Source organism: Typopeltis vanoorti, chromosome 25 (assembly GCF_054136105.1).
Source record: "Typopeltis vanoorti isolate ZY-2024b chromosome 25, IOZ_Tvanoo_1.0, whole genome shotgun sequence".
In the NCBI taxonomy this organism is placed as follows: domain Eukaryota; kingdom Metazoa; phylum Arthropoda; class Arachnida; order Uropygi; family Thelyphonidae; genus Typopeltis; species Typopeltis vanoorti.
Window position 1 is genome coordinate 28,280,779 of NC_143573.1, and position 14,548 is coordinate 28,295,326.

The following is a 14,548-nucleotide window of genomic DNA, read 5'->3' on the forward strand; positions in this document are numbered from 1 at the left end:
CATTTCATCATCACTAGCAACCGATCCACCAGGTCTGTAACAACACCCCACTATGTAATTGATCTTGTTAGATTCCACCTCACACCAGATGGCTTCAAACTAACTGCCACATGAAATATTGTTAACAGTACTACAATCATAGGCCAACTCTAACTGATTCAAATCATCTGATATCATTAGCAGCATGCCCCTTCCTCTCTATCCTTCCTAAAAATGCTGTACCCTTTACACTCGATACCAGTTAATATGTCTGATTCTGATAGCCAGGTCTCACTAATGCCTACAATCTGAGGTCCCAATATATTGACCAAGGCAACAAACTCTACCTCTTTTTCTGATACTCCTAGCATTTGTGTACAGACATAATAATTTACCTGCATGTTCTTTTGTATACTCTTGTCTGCATGACAAAGTTGGACAACTTACAGATCTCTATCTTCTCTAATGCCTTATATATGTAGACATCTTTGCACACATTTAATGGATCCAAACCGGTGAACCCAAAGTCTGTTTTAAAAAAAAAAAAAAAAAAACTAAGAATGTTTTTACCTGGTCTTCATATTAAAGATTGCTTCTGTCCCACAGAATAATACATGCCCAGAGTACTACCCTAGAGTGCTAAAATTTTTACTGGGTATATGATCTGTATAAACAATTGCTGTTAATCACTGCTCATTATGTAAATCACAGGAAGAAAAATTATGATTACAAGTAAGCATATATCTCATCTTGCAATAGTTGTTAACATATGTGCAATAAAATTAATATACTCTCAGTAAATATATATATATATATATATTAAAATATCAAACAACATAAGAATATTTACCTTAAAGATTGTTAGTTTACGAAGACTTCCAATTCCATCTGGAAGAGTCTGAATATAATTCTGAGATAAATGTAAATCTGTTAAACTTTCAAGGCCACCAATTTCTTCTGGAATATATTCTATATGATTTTCACTGATATCAAGGCACACAAGTTTCTTCAAATTGCCTATTTCCTGTCAAAAAAACATTTATTTTGAACGAATATGAATAAAAATATTAATAGAATGCTCAACAGCTGTAATAAATGTAATTAAAACTAACAAGTAGAGATAGTTTCACTGATGAAATTAAACTACCACTGTTAATAACAGGTCTCTTTAATTCTGGGATGACTGTTTCAGCTAACTGCTTAAGGGGTTCATGCTAAGACAGAAGCTGGATAATTATTCTTTTGTAAACCCTCAGAAGTCTTTACACCTAACCTAACCTTTACACCTAATCTAACACTTCCTGGTCTGTATATTACACACAGACCAGGACCAATGATGTAATATACATATTCTGTATATTATATCAGTGGTTCTCGAGTTGGTTTACCTTCAGTAAAAGGAACTATGGTAGTTCCCCTTATCCGTGAGGGATACGAATAAGGGGGAACTTCCAAGATTCCCAGCGGATACCTGAAACCACAGATAGTACTGAACCCTACATATACTATGTTTTTTTCCCATACACAGATAAAGTTTAATTTATAAATTAGGCGCAGAAAGAGATTAACAACAATAAATAATAATAAAATAGAACAATTTTAACAATATACTGTAATAAAGTTATCTGAATGTGAATGGAATCTTAGTAACCCCAGCATATGTTTTCTTTATTATTTCTTTATTATTATTTTATGAAGCTGAGAACTTTCACACCTTTTCACTTAAAAGAAAGCACTTTGGACATGCCAAAGAGAACGGCTTCTCTTTGGCATATCCAAATTGCCAGCATCACTACTCTTGCACTTTGTGGCCTATTATTAAGTAAAATAAGGTTTATTTGAACACAAGCATTACGATACCATGACAGTCGATCTGATAACCAAGAACTACTCAGAAGGCATGCAAATTTTAAACATATGAATTACTTATTTCTGGAATTTTCCATTTAATATTTTCGGACGGCTACTAAGTGATTAACGGGTGGATAGCGTATAATGGTACAGTGTGGATATGCTGGATAAAAGTGATTCACATCCCAGGTGGGACAGCACGAGGTTTCATCACGTTACTCAGAATGGCATGCAATTTAAAACTTATAAATTGCTTATTACTAAAAAAGAGCCATAAGGCTTCATTTCGGCAATCTAAAATTACATAGGCAAAGCGGATACTAGATCCAACATTATTTCAAAGCCGAATATTTGTAGAAACTATGAAAGTTTCATAAGTTGATCTGAGAGCATACGAGAATACAATCCTCATCATTCCCGAGTTGCCTTAGATTGCACTACTTAAGTTAGTTCAGAGGCCTCTCTGCAAAATTCAACTTGGGGATGCTGAGGATTGTATTGTCATAAGCTCTCAGGTCAACTTAAAAAACTTTCATAGTTTCTACAAATATTCAGCTTTGAAATAATGTCTGCATCTAATATCCACTTGGCCAATGTAATTATAAATTGTTTATTTCTGGAATTTTCCATTTAATATTTACAGACTAGGGTTCATCATGGATGATAAGAGGGAACTACAGTAGTGAGATTTTTTTTTTTTTTTTTGAGCAAATACTGTGCCACAGATACAATACAGGATGTGAACGAATCCCATTGTGGCACAGATGAAATGCCTGACCTCTGAATAAACTTACTAAAGTACAGATAACAGCCTGTTCATATATGAGGAACAAAACAATAATTCAAGTTATATCAGAAGTGAATAATAAATAGAAGAAGAGGGAAATTAAATTCCTCTAGAAATATGAGCATTTTCATCCAAATATAATAGAAATGTATCAACTGTCACAACTACTAATGAACTAATAAATGTTGCTATGTTTTATCTTTACTCTAGAAGCACTGTTATATGAAACTTTTACTAGGATGAGAACTATACTCAACAGGCATTCACTCAACAGCGTTAAAGGTTGTAGCTTTGAATGAGTGCAACTATAAGCCTATTTCTTGTATAGTAAGACCTGTGAAATTTCCATAATCATACAATCAGATGTAATCCACAATAGAAAATTTATTTTACAAATCTCTGTAAAATAAAATAATTTTGCACTATGGCACACATGACTGTAGAATTACTTAAGGTCTGATCAGACTTGTTAGCCATTTTTCAAGTATAATTGCATAAATCTTACCAGGAACACTGAATAGGGAAATACTTCTGTAATTCTCACATTCAATTTCATTTGGATTTTTATAGATGATACTATTACAGCTCTGCTCCAATCATTGGGAATTCGACCCTATGACCAATTCTTCTCAATTATGCAAATATAGCCACCATAAAACTTTTATACCTCCCTATTTCAGCATTTCTGGTCGAATTTCATCTACTCCAGCTGCCTTTCCACATTTCTGGTTTTTGATGACTTTTTCTCCTTCAAGTATGGATATGTATTCCTGTTGGGAGTTTTCTACCACCGTGCTGACTCTGCTTGTTTCATTTAGCATTTTTCATTCAGCCAACATCTAGAATATTTTTATCTCCAATTTTCATGTTGCCTTTATCATCTCTGACTCTCTTTACAGTACTTTTTCCTCAATTTCTGAGCTTTTTCAATAGCTTTTTCATTTTTGGAATATTTTGCCACCTTCCTGATATTTATTTCCTATGTTCTTAGCAAAGTCTTCCTATGACTTTTGTTTAGTTAGTTTTACACAGTGCTTTACTTTCTTACATTTTTTTCAGTATTCTCTAAGAGAACAATCTGACTTACTTGCCAGGAATGTTTCATATGCTTTCTTCTTTTCCTTGACTGCCTCTAACTTCCTGAGTCCACCATGGAATTCTGATTTTTTCTATCCTTACAGACAACCTCACCACATACATGTCGCTTTGGTTGAATCGATCAATGTTTTCTTCAGAGTTTGCCACTGAATTTCCAAGGTATGGTTCTTGGTTTCAAACTTTTTCATTTTTTCTTCAATGATGTTTACGTATCTGAGTCTACAGTTCATGTCTGAAAGCTGCTCAACTTTGATTTGTTTTAAAACTTCCTTACACAATCTTCATTTCAATATGAAGTTTAATTTTACCCTGCTCAATATGAGATAGTGATCACTTCCTATTTCAAATCCTCTGTATACTCTTGTGTCCTGAACCAGTGGAAAACATTGCTATCAAGTATAACATCATCAATGAGACTGCTTATTTCTTTCATCTTCTCTCCATGTGAATTTGTGCACATTTTTATATTGGAATATGGTGTTAGTAATAAATAATTCATGTCCTGAACAGAAATTCAGCTGGCATTTACTATTATTATTAAGCTTTGCACTTTTCTCCAAATTTTCCCAAAGCATTTCTATATGTCTGGTAATCATTTCCCATTCTGCTGTTTAGATCTCCAACAAGAACCACCTTTTCCTTTTTCGTTGTGCTGCCAGCTGCCTTCTCTAATGCCCCAAAAAATCCATCCATTTCTTTTTTGGTAGAACCTTCAGTGGAACCAGTGATACCTAATTTGTGCTTATGGAAACAAAAATAAGTCTCATTGTACAATTTCCCATTCTGATATTTATTTGCCACATCACTCTACTTGATAATGCCTGCCATTCAAGAATATTATCCTGATATTTAGTGTTGAATACCATAGCTACTCCCTCTTTTCTCTGAGTGTTATTGCTTGAATATAGCATTTTGTATTTGTTGCTTAGAAAGGTCTTCTTTGTTTCAGTCACACCTATTATGTCGATCTGGTACTTATCCAATTCTTATGCTAGTTCCATTTCTTTTCCATTGATGCTTCTTATGTTGATAGTACCAATCTTGAGCTCTGCTGATGTTGAGTTATTATTATTATTATTATTATTATTATTTCAGGCGACTCCAGGAGTCCTTAGACTCATCGAGGGAGGCCCTAAACATCATGTCCACACAACTATGCGATTACATTCTCACAGTATCTATCATACCTTGTCTTGAACTCGTTCACCGTCATAGCACCCACAACAGACTCTGGCAGCTTATTCCACTCATTTACCACTCTAAAAGTAAAGAACCCAGCTCTAACACCCCTGCTAACCACACTCTTGCCCAGCTTCCATAGGTGTCCCCTAGTTCTCCCACCACCAGTCCTGATCTCAAAAATATCCTCTGAATTAATCCTATAGAATCCCTTTAGCAATTTGAATGGCTCAATCATATCTCCTCTTTTCTGCCTATCAACTAATTTCTGCAACCCACAAATCTTCAACCTGTTCTCATATGGTTCATTCCATAGACCTGTTATCATCTTAGTCACTCGCCTCTGGATCCTCTCCACCTCCTCCCCATCAAGAAGGAACCGAGGTGACCAAATCTGGGCACAGTAATCAAGATGAGGTCTTATCAAGCCTCGGTACAGAGGTACAATAACTTAATTGAGTTAGGATATTTTCTGGGATTTGTTCCAGTAGCTGATGCACTGTTCGCCCTGGTTCCCTGACAAAAACAACTTCGAGGATAATATCATACAGATGATGATTCATTTTTAATATCTGCTAAGGATGAGAATCTCCAAATTTTCTACTGTTTTTACAATCAATGTATTTACCTTGTATCCCATTTCAGTTAAATTGTCTATTCCATACTGATGATGTAGTTTATTTTTAGTATACACTCTTGCTAATTTTGAAATAATCTTGACTGCTATGGGAAATGTGCTTTTTTATAATTTTCCATGTGTAAAGATGAGCAGAACTGATGCTCTGAAACAAAAACACAAATTTTTGGTGTACAAAAAGAAACTGTTTGGTATAACAAAAAAAGCTCCTAACATTTACATTAGTATGCTTAGTTATACTATCAAATTTACATGGTAATCATTACACTGTGAAGGTGAGATAAATTGGATTACCTTTGGAAGAGTTGTTAGTTCGTTACAATCCAACCATAATTCCTGGAGACTGGACAACTGACCAATTAAAGTAGGCTATAAGAATAAATATGCATTAAATATGTATCAAATACTGACATACTAAAAAAATGTTTGAGTTATATTGCTTGACATAATCTTTTAGCTTTTCTATAATGTTGCAATGTGTTCAAAAGGCTGTTTTTTTCTTTTCCTAGTGGAATATATATTAATCATGATAATTAGTTATCATTCTTACCCTAGAATAATACCAATAAATAAATATAGCATACCAAATAAATGTAATCAGGTATGTTATATAAATTATTAAATTTGAAATCTTATAATATTTTATGAACATATTTCATGAACATCCAGCTATTGCTTTGAAGACAAAAGCACACAGTAAAATAACAACAATGGCAATACACCCAGTGCATTATGGTGTTTCACCTCACCAAAATCTGTGTTTGTACTGCATGACTTAAAAGATCAAACACAGAAAGATATTCTTTTTATATCCATCTGATTACCAACTTTTTTTTTTTTATTTTGAAACTTGAGATGTTCAAGCATGCTTCAGATTCAACCCATATGAAATTCAAAGTTTCTCTTCTCAGATATTGACAACATATTGCAACTTGGTCCAATGATCAAACTGAACATCTTTGACCACTTTTTTAACAACATGAACATAACAGTTCATAAGGAAATCTAAAAATAGTTTCTAGATCCATTCATCACATGCCTTCTTCCCAACTATCTGATATTAAGTTTGCTTCTTATCAGATAGTTGGGCTATGTTTTGCTTCTTAACAAATAAGAAGCAAAGCATAGCACAAGAAGAATAATACAATAACCACTGTTTCTCCTTCTGGTCAAAGGGTCACAGCCATTCCACACATAAAATTAAATGCAGTAATGACATACATTACATAAATGAAACAAAGCTCACAATCACAGATCAGATAAGGCAAAGATTAAATATAGTAATCATGGTGAACTAAGTCATCCTGAAAATTTTCAAGTAGAATTCAATGAAAAGGGTGGCCTGCCCTAAAAATATTATATACACATATTTAAGGAAGCCTGGGAGACCATCACTCTATCTACAAAATTATGGTCTAAAAATTTCCAAAATATAGACAATTCATAGTCAGCCATTACAACACTCCCAATGCATAAGCATAGACATTAACTTGTGTGATCTCTTTTCACATATGTAAAGTATATCACAAGAACATCCAACAATAATCCCCCAGCATCAATAGCCCTCCAGAGACAACCACTTTCTCCAATATATCACCATGTTCTCAATAAATATAAGCAAGATTCAAGCAAAGACTAGGCTAAAAATTAATAGGTGTTTAAGATGGTATACAATTTGGTTATTGAAATTGCTTAAAATGCAATACAGCAAGCTAATAACAGCATATATTAGGTGGTACATCTATATTATCTAAGAATTTTTACAGATTTTATTTGATTCACTGATGTATTTGCATTACTTTCATAATGAATAAATATGAAACCAATTATTGCAGATTAAAAGAAACAGGAAATTTATAATCACTGATCAAACATGAAAAGTAGAACTTACCAATTCTTCAATTTCATTACTTCCGAGATCTAGTCGCTCTAATTTAACCAAAAAGGCAAATGATGGTGGCAATGTTCTTAGCTGATTTTCTCTCAGCTCCAATGATTCTAAATTGCTTAAGCTAAAAATAAAAAAAATTTAAAATAAATGTCAAGTTAAGGGGATAATAAATTCCTCATTATTTTAAAGCCAGATGCGAAACTCAGAGATCAAAATCTAAGAGTTTCATGCCAAAGAACTATCGGCGAGTCCAAGCGTAAGTCAACACCTGGGTAATACAACACTAGGACAACTCGGAGCAAAGGTGGAGCAAGCTCCAACACTATCCTTAATATTTTCTCATAATGTAAAACACAGCTCCTAGGAGATGTATTACTGTTTTACATTATGAGGAGAAATCACTACCCAGACTGGTTTCGACCTTTATTGAGATCTCATCAGTGAGTAGGTAGACCTGGATAATACCAAGGTTTAAGTGAAACTTACATATACCCTTATTATACGAATTGCCAGAGAGGTGTACCTACAATAAAGAACCAAGAGGCTATTTTTTTTTCCGGAGGGATAAATTAAGTTAAGGGGATAATAAACCCGGGGTGCTTAAGGGTCAAAGCTGTATAACTGAGAGGAGACCTCCACATAGCCTTTAAAGGAATGCGGAGAACCGACCAGGGCTTTTGACCTAATGTCCAATCCTCACCTTCTCGTGGTGCACCTTGTTGGGTATCTACTTTGATACTGAACGAACGAGGATGGGCTGGCAATTTGGGATTTAGCCGACCAAATTGTATTCTTATTGGTTAAACCTAAATAAAAAAAATGATGGTACAACATGACAAAATTTCATGCCAGCTGGGGTCTCCCGGTTAAACAAGGACCCCATTGTTTCGCCAGGGAACCAGGGCGAACAGCGAAAAGTCAGCTACTGGAACAAATCTGAAAACAAACCCCAACTCAACATCACCAGAATTAAAGATCGGTACTATCAGCGTAAGAAGCCTGACTGGCAAAGAAATGGAGCTAGCTGAGGAATTAGATAAGTACCAGATCGACATAATAGGGGTGACTGAAACAAAAAAGACCAAAACTGGTGAGATCTTTCTGAGCAATAAACACAAAATGTTATATTCAGGCAATGACAATCAAGAAAAAGAAGGAGTAGCCATAATATTCAACACAAAATACGAGGCTAATCTTCTTGAATGGCAGTCAGTGTCAAGTAGAGTAATGTGGGCAAATATGAGAATGGGGAACTGAAGAATGAGACTTATTTGTGCCTATGGTCCCACAGAAGGTTCTACTAAGGTAGAAGTGGAGGAATTTTTTTAAGCTTTAGAAAAAGCAACTGACACAATGAAAAAGGAAAAGTTGGTCCTTGTTGGTGATCTAAATAGCAGAGTAGGAAATGATTGTCAGACATACAAAAATATTTTGGGAAAATTTGGAGAAAAGAGCAAAGCTAATAATAATGGTAAATACTTTTTGGATTTCTGCTCAGGACATGGACTGGTTATTACTAACACCACGTTCCAACATAAAAATGTGCACAAATTCACATGGAGAGAAGAGGCAGGGAATAAGAAAAGTCTCATTGACTATGTTATTGTTGATAGTGATGTTTTCTCCCTGGTGCAGGACACCAGAGTGTACAGAGGATTTGAAATTGGAAGTGATCACTATTTAGTCTTGAGCAGGATAAAATTGAATTTCATATTGAAAAGAATAACATGTAAAAAAGTTTTAAAGCGAATAAAAGTTGAGCAGCTCTCAGATGTGAACTGTATACTAAAATACAGCAAGATTATTGAAAAGAAAGTGAAAGAGTTTGAGAATAGGAATCAAACCTTGGAGATTCAGTCCCAAACTCTGAAGAAAACACTGATTGATTCTGCCAGAGAGGCATGTGGTGAGGTTGTGTGCAAGGATAAAAAAATCAGAACTCCCTGGTGGACACAGGAAGTTAAAGAGGTAGTGAAGGAAAAGGAGAAAGCATATCAAAAGTTCTTGGCAAATAAGTCAGCTTTTACTCTTACAGAATACAGAGACAAATGTAAGAAAGCTAAACAGTGTGTAAAACTAGCTAAACAAAAGTCATGGAAGGACTTTGGCAAGAATATACAAAATAAATATCAAGAAGGTGGCAAAATATTCTGGAGGTTGTTGAAGAAACTTAGGAATGGAGGAAAGAGTGCTGTAAAAGGAGATAGAAATGATAAAGGTGACATGAAAACAGGAGAAAAAGATATCCTTGAAGTATGGAGTAATTACTTTGAAAACTGCTAAATGAAACAAACAGTGATGACGGCACAGTGATAAAAAACACTGACCAGGCATGCAGTCAGGAATACATATCCATACTTGAAGTAGAAAAAGCCATCAAAGGCTTGAAATGTGGAAAGGCAGCAGGAGTAAATGATATATGACCAGAAATGCTGAAGTATGGTGGTATAAAAGTCTTACAGTGGCTGCACTGCATAGTTCAGTAAGCCTGGACAGCGGGACGAATTCCCGATGATTGGTGTAGAGCTCTCATAGTACCCATATACAAAAAGGGAAATAAAACTGAATGCGAGATTTACAGAGGTATTTCCCTACTGAGTGTTCCTGGCAAGATCTATGCAAGTATACTTCAGAAACAGTTGAGAAGAATTGTGGAAGAAAAGCTTGGTGAAGAACAAGCTGGATTCAGGCCAAATAGAGGCTGTCGGGTTCAGATCTTCACTTTACGACAAATAATCGAGAAAGCATGGGAATATAACAAAGATCTGTATTTAAGTTTTGTCGATTTGGAAAAGGCATATGACAAGGTGCCAAGAGAGAAGCTATTCAATACGCTGCAGTTATATGGTGTCGATGGGGCATTATATCAAGCAATACTTAGTCTTTATTTGAGTTGTAAGTCAGCAGTTAGAATTGAAGGAAGTACAGGAAGATGGTTTAATGTTGAATCTGGTGTGAGACAAGGATGTACATTATCCTCTCTGTTATTCATTATCTATATGGATCACATTATGAAGGAAAGTGGTATTAAACCTGATATCAAAATTGGAGATGTTAATATCAGCTCTTTGCTTTATGCAGATGATGTTATACTTCTAAATAAATCTGCTACAAGTCTGGAAGATTCTCTGACTAAATTGAATAGCTGTTGTAATAGATATGGTATGAAGGTCAGCAATAAAAAGACAAAGACAATGAAAATAGGCAGAATCATTGAAAATATCAACTGTGTTGTGAATGGAGAACTTATAGAACAAGTAAAACATTTCAGCTACTTAGGCACGATTTTTACTGAAGATGGTAAATTAAATATAGAAATAGACACCAGAATCAGCAAAGCTGGTAAGTCAATTGAATAAATTCATATGGAATAAGAGAGAAATTAGCTGGAACACTAAATTAGCTGTATACAAGACAGTGTTCAAACCAGTTTTAACTTATGGATCTGAGAGCTGGGTCAGAAGTAAAACACTTGACCAAAGACTAGAGAGACCGCAGATATGAGAGTCCTGAGAAAGATTAGAGGCGTGAACAGAATGCATCAATGGCAATATCATATTAAAAATGAGGATATTAGGAAAGAACTTGACATTGTCAGCATCCAGGAATGCATTAGCAGACCTAATCTCAGGTGGTATGGTCACTTAAATAGAATTGGAGAGGAAAGATTAGTAAAACAAGTGTTCTCTGCCAGGTTGGCAGGAAAACGACCCAGAGGAAGACCAAGATATAGGTGGATAGATATGGTACAAAGTGCCTTAGACGATAGAAATATAAGATCTGATGATGTTGGAGTCTTGACAAGTAACAGACTGATTTGGAGGAAAATTGTAGATAGGAAGTTAGTAACGATGTAATTTGTTCATGTAGTACTGTCATATCCTGTACACCCCTTGAGGGTACATGGCAGGAATTTGATGATGATGATGATAATAAACCCCTCATTATTTTAATGCGAAACTTGGAGATCGAAATCTAAGAGTTTCATGCCGAAGAACTATTGGCGAGTCCAAGCGTAAGTCAACACCTGGGTAGTACAACACTATATATGTTCATAATTCACAATTAAATAATTCATCACAGTATTCATAATTAAATGATTAAAAAAAAAAGTTCAATCTTCAAAATTTCAAAATAGTCAAGCTTATGTATTTTGGGGACAGAATCTTAAAAAAAAGTATATGTGTTTTATATACTTGTAAACAAATACTTGTATAAGTATCTGGTTACAAGTATGCCAAATTTGACATAAGCTTGACTATTTTGAAAATAATTAAAAAAAAAAAAATCCCAGAAGCATGACATAATGCATTAATTTTACTAATGCTTTATCAATAATAATTCATTAATAAAATTACAGGAAGAACATTAGAAGACCATTGGCAAAATAATAAACATTTACAAAAGTGAAATATAAGAATAATACATCAGCTTCTTCATATGTGATCAACAGCAATAGGCAGAGTTTAAACATAATTATTAGAGTACCAATGATCACATTCATACCCTCAGACAAATTACAGAAATGACAAACATATAATAAACCTTTATGTTTGGCTTTGTACGTTTTGAACAAGAATCAGATTCCATTAAAACCTCAACTATCCTAGAATCATTATTAAAACAAACCTGCAAAAAAAAAAAAAAAAAAAAAAAAAATATATATATATATATATATTTTTATGAAAAAATTGAATGACTAGAACCGAGATTTAATTAAAAAGGTTTTAATATAAACACACTACTAGTTTCGGCCTGTAACAGCCTTCTTCAGGTAACATTATAAAAGAAAAAACACTAAACATTGAGGGTTAAAAGACTATGAACAACATAGACAGTCTTTATACATAATTAGCATGAAAACATTGTAGTTGTATTTGAAGCTGTTCTTTCATTTGTTGCATTGTTGGGAGAGTGCATGCTTACTGCATCACGTGAACGCCAGTACATGATTACAGCTGAATGACTATCTGGGAGGTTGTAGCTTAAGTTGTTATTTAGATGAACAGGATTGAAGATGATTTCTCTAGTTCCACAATTTTTCTCTCTATTTCGTCACTGCAACGGAAGATGTTTGTAGATTTTTCCCAGCAGACTTTGTGACTTTGGTTATCATCATTAGGATTAGTCGAGAAAAGGATATGACTACTTGATAATGCAATTGCTCGCTGTATCTTGTAAGTAATGTCTCTCATGTGTTCTTCCATACGCATTTCGACAGATTTGTATGTCTGCCCGAAATAAGGAATATCGCAGTCACATAATATTTTATATACGCCAGGGTATTTGAGTTGATGATGGCAAGGTTTTGGGTGGCTTATTAAGGAACGGATCTTTGGAAGTGGAGTGAACAAGGTTCTGATATTGTATTTTTTTAGAACTTTTGCTAATTTATGTGTAACAGTAATTATGTAAGGAATAGATATATTGCCTTTGAATCTATTTGTTTCTTCTGAGTGATGTCTAGGAGGATTAAGAAGGAATTTGTTAATGATTTTCTTGGAATATCCATCAACTTCGAAAGAAGTTTTCAGATGGTTTATTTCTGTAAGCAGTTCATTTGGATCATCAAGAAGAGAACGGGCTCTATGTCCCAAGGTGGAAATTATTCCAAGCTTATGAGGAGGGAAATGATGGGACTGACTGTGCAGATATCTGTTGGTATATGTGGGTTTTCTATATATCGATATTTTTAGTTTACCAGAAGAGCGAGTCAGTTTGACATCAAGAAAAGGCAAGGAATTATCCGTTTCAAGCTCAGCAGTAAACTTATGTCGGCTATTGAGATGTTCGAGGAAAACCATAAGGGATTCATGTCCATAGCTCCAAACAATGAAGACATCATCCACATAACATTTTCAAACTTTAGGTGTTAAAATAAAGGAAGAGATAGCCTTGGTTTCAAAATCTTCTAAGTAAATATTTGCAAGAACCGGAGATAAAGGATTACCCATAGCCAGTCCATGATTTTGTTTGTATATATTATCTTGAAATTTGAAGTAACTGGACCTGATGCAATGTGTAAGCAAGGCTAGCATTTTTTTGGATAACTTGTCCTTGAGTAATGTTAGGACTTCATCTGTTGGGACATTAGTGAACAAAGAAGTTATGTCCAAGCTAGATATGATGTCATTTTCATCAACTGTAATATCCTTGATGTATGTAACAAATTCTGTAGTGTTCTTGATAAAGGATGGTGATTTCCCTGAAAAACTTTTGAGGTATTTGGCAAGGTATTTTGAAAGATTGTATGTAGGAGAATCGATACCTTCTACAATTGGGCGTAATGGGGTGTTCTCTTTATGGATTTTAGGAACACCATATATGCGAGGAATTAACGGATGGAGAGAGCGTAGAGATAAACGGACGTTTCGGGATAATTCAGTTGTTGTTTTTAATAAGTTGTTTGTACGACTTTGAAGTTCACGAGTTGGATCTCTCTCAAGTATTGAGTAGGTATCATTATGTAGTAATTCAATCATTTTATTCTTGTAATATTCGGAGTTCAGGATGACTGTTGCATTTCCTTTATCTGCAGGGAGGATGATTATATCTCTGTTGTTTTTTAAACTTTTAATAGCTTTGCGTTCAGTTGAAGTAATGTTATCTGCAGGTGGTTTTGCTTTATTCATAATAAAGATTGATTCAATACGTAGAAGGTGTGCATCTTGTGGAGGGAGAAAAGAAGCACCTTTTTCTATTTTTGTAAGTAGTGTCTCCTTTGGTATTAATTTTGGGGAAGGAATGAAGTTTAGACCTTTACTAAGGATGCTTTGTTCTACATCTGAAAGTATATAGGAGGATTTGTTGATAACGACTTTGTCAATATTGATGTGTGGTTTTGAGTTCCTATTATTCTGTAATCTCTTTAACGTTTCAAATTTTCTTATAAGATTTACTTTGTTATTATATTATAGCTTGAAACGGATAATTCCTTGCCTTTTCTTGATGTCAAACTGACTCGCTCTTCTGGTAAACTAAAAATATCAATATATAGAAAACCCACACATACCAACAGATATCTGCACAGTCAGTGCCATCATTTCCCTCCTCATAAGCTTGGAATAATTTCCACCTTGGGACATAGAGCCCGTTCTCTTCTTGATGATCCAAATGAACTGCTTAC

At 34.5% G+C, this 14,548-nt stretch overlaps 1 protein-coding gene across 1 annotated transcript in view; it reads right to left on the bottom strand.

The window, feature by feature from the left end:
- Positions 1-14,548, bottom strand: part of LOC150092621 (protein lap4-like) — a 737,075-nt gene that overhangs the window by 596,149 nt on the left and 126,378 nt on the right. The window contains exons 5-7 of the mRNA XM_090414245.1: positions 7,423-7,543; positions 5,826-5,900; positions 830-1,003 (exon numbers count right to left, since the gene is read on the bottom strand). Of these exons, the coding sequence (XP_090270371.1) occupies positions 830-1,003; positions 5,826-5,900; positions 7,423-7,543 (370 nt within the window). The remainder of the gene's footprint in view (positions 1-829; positions 1,004-5,825; positions 5,901-7,422; positions 7,544-14,548) is intronic.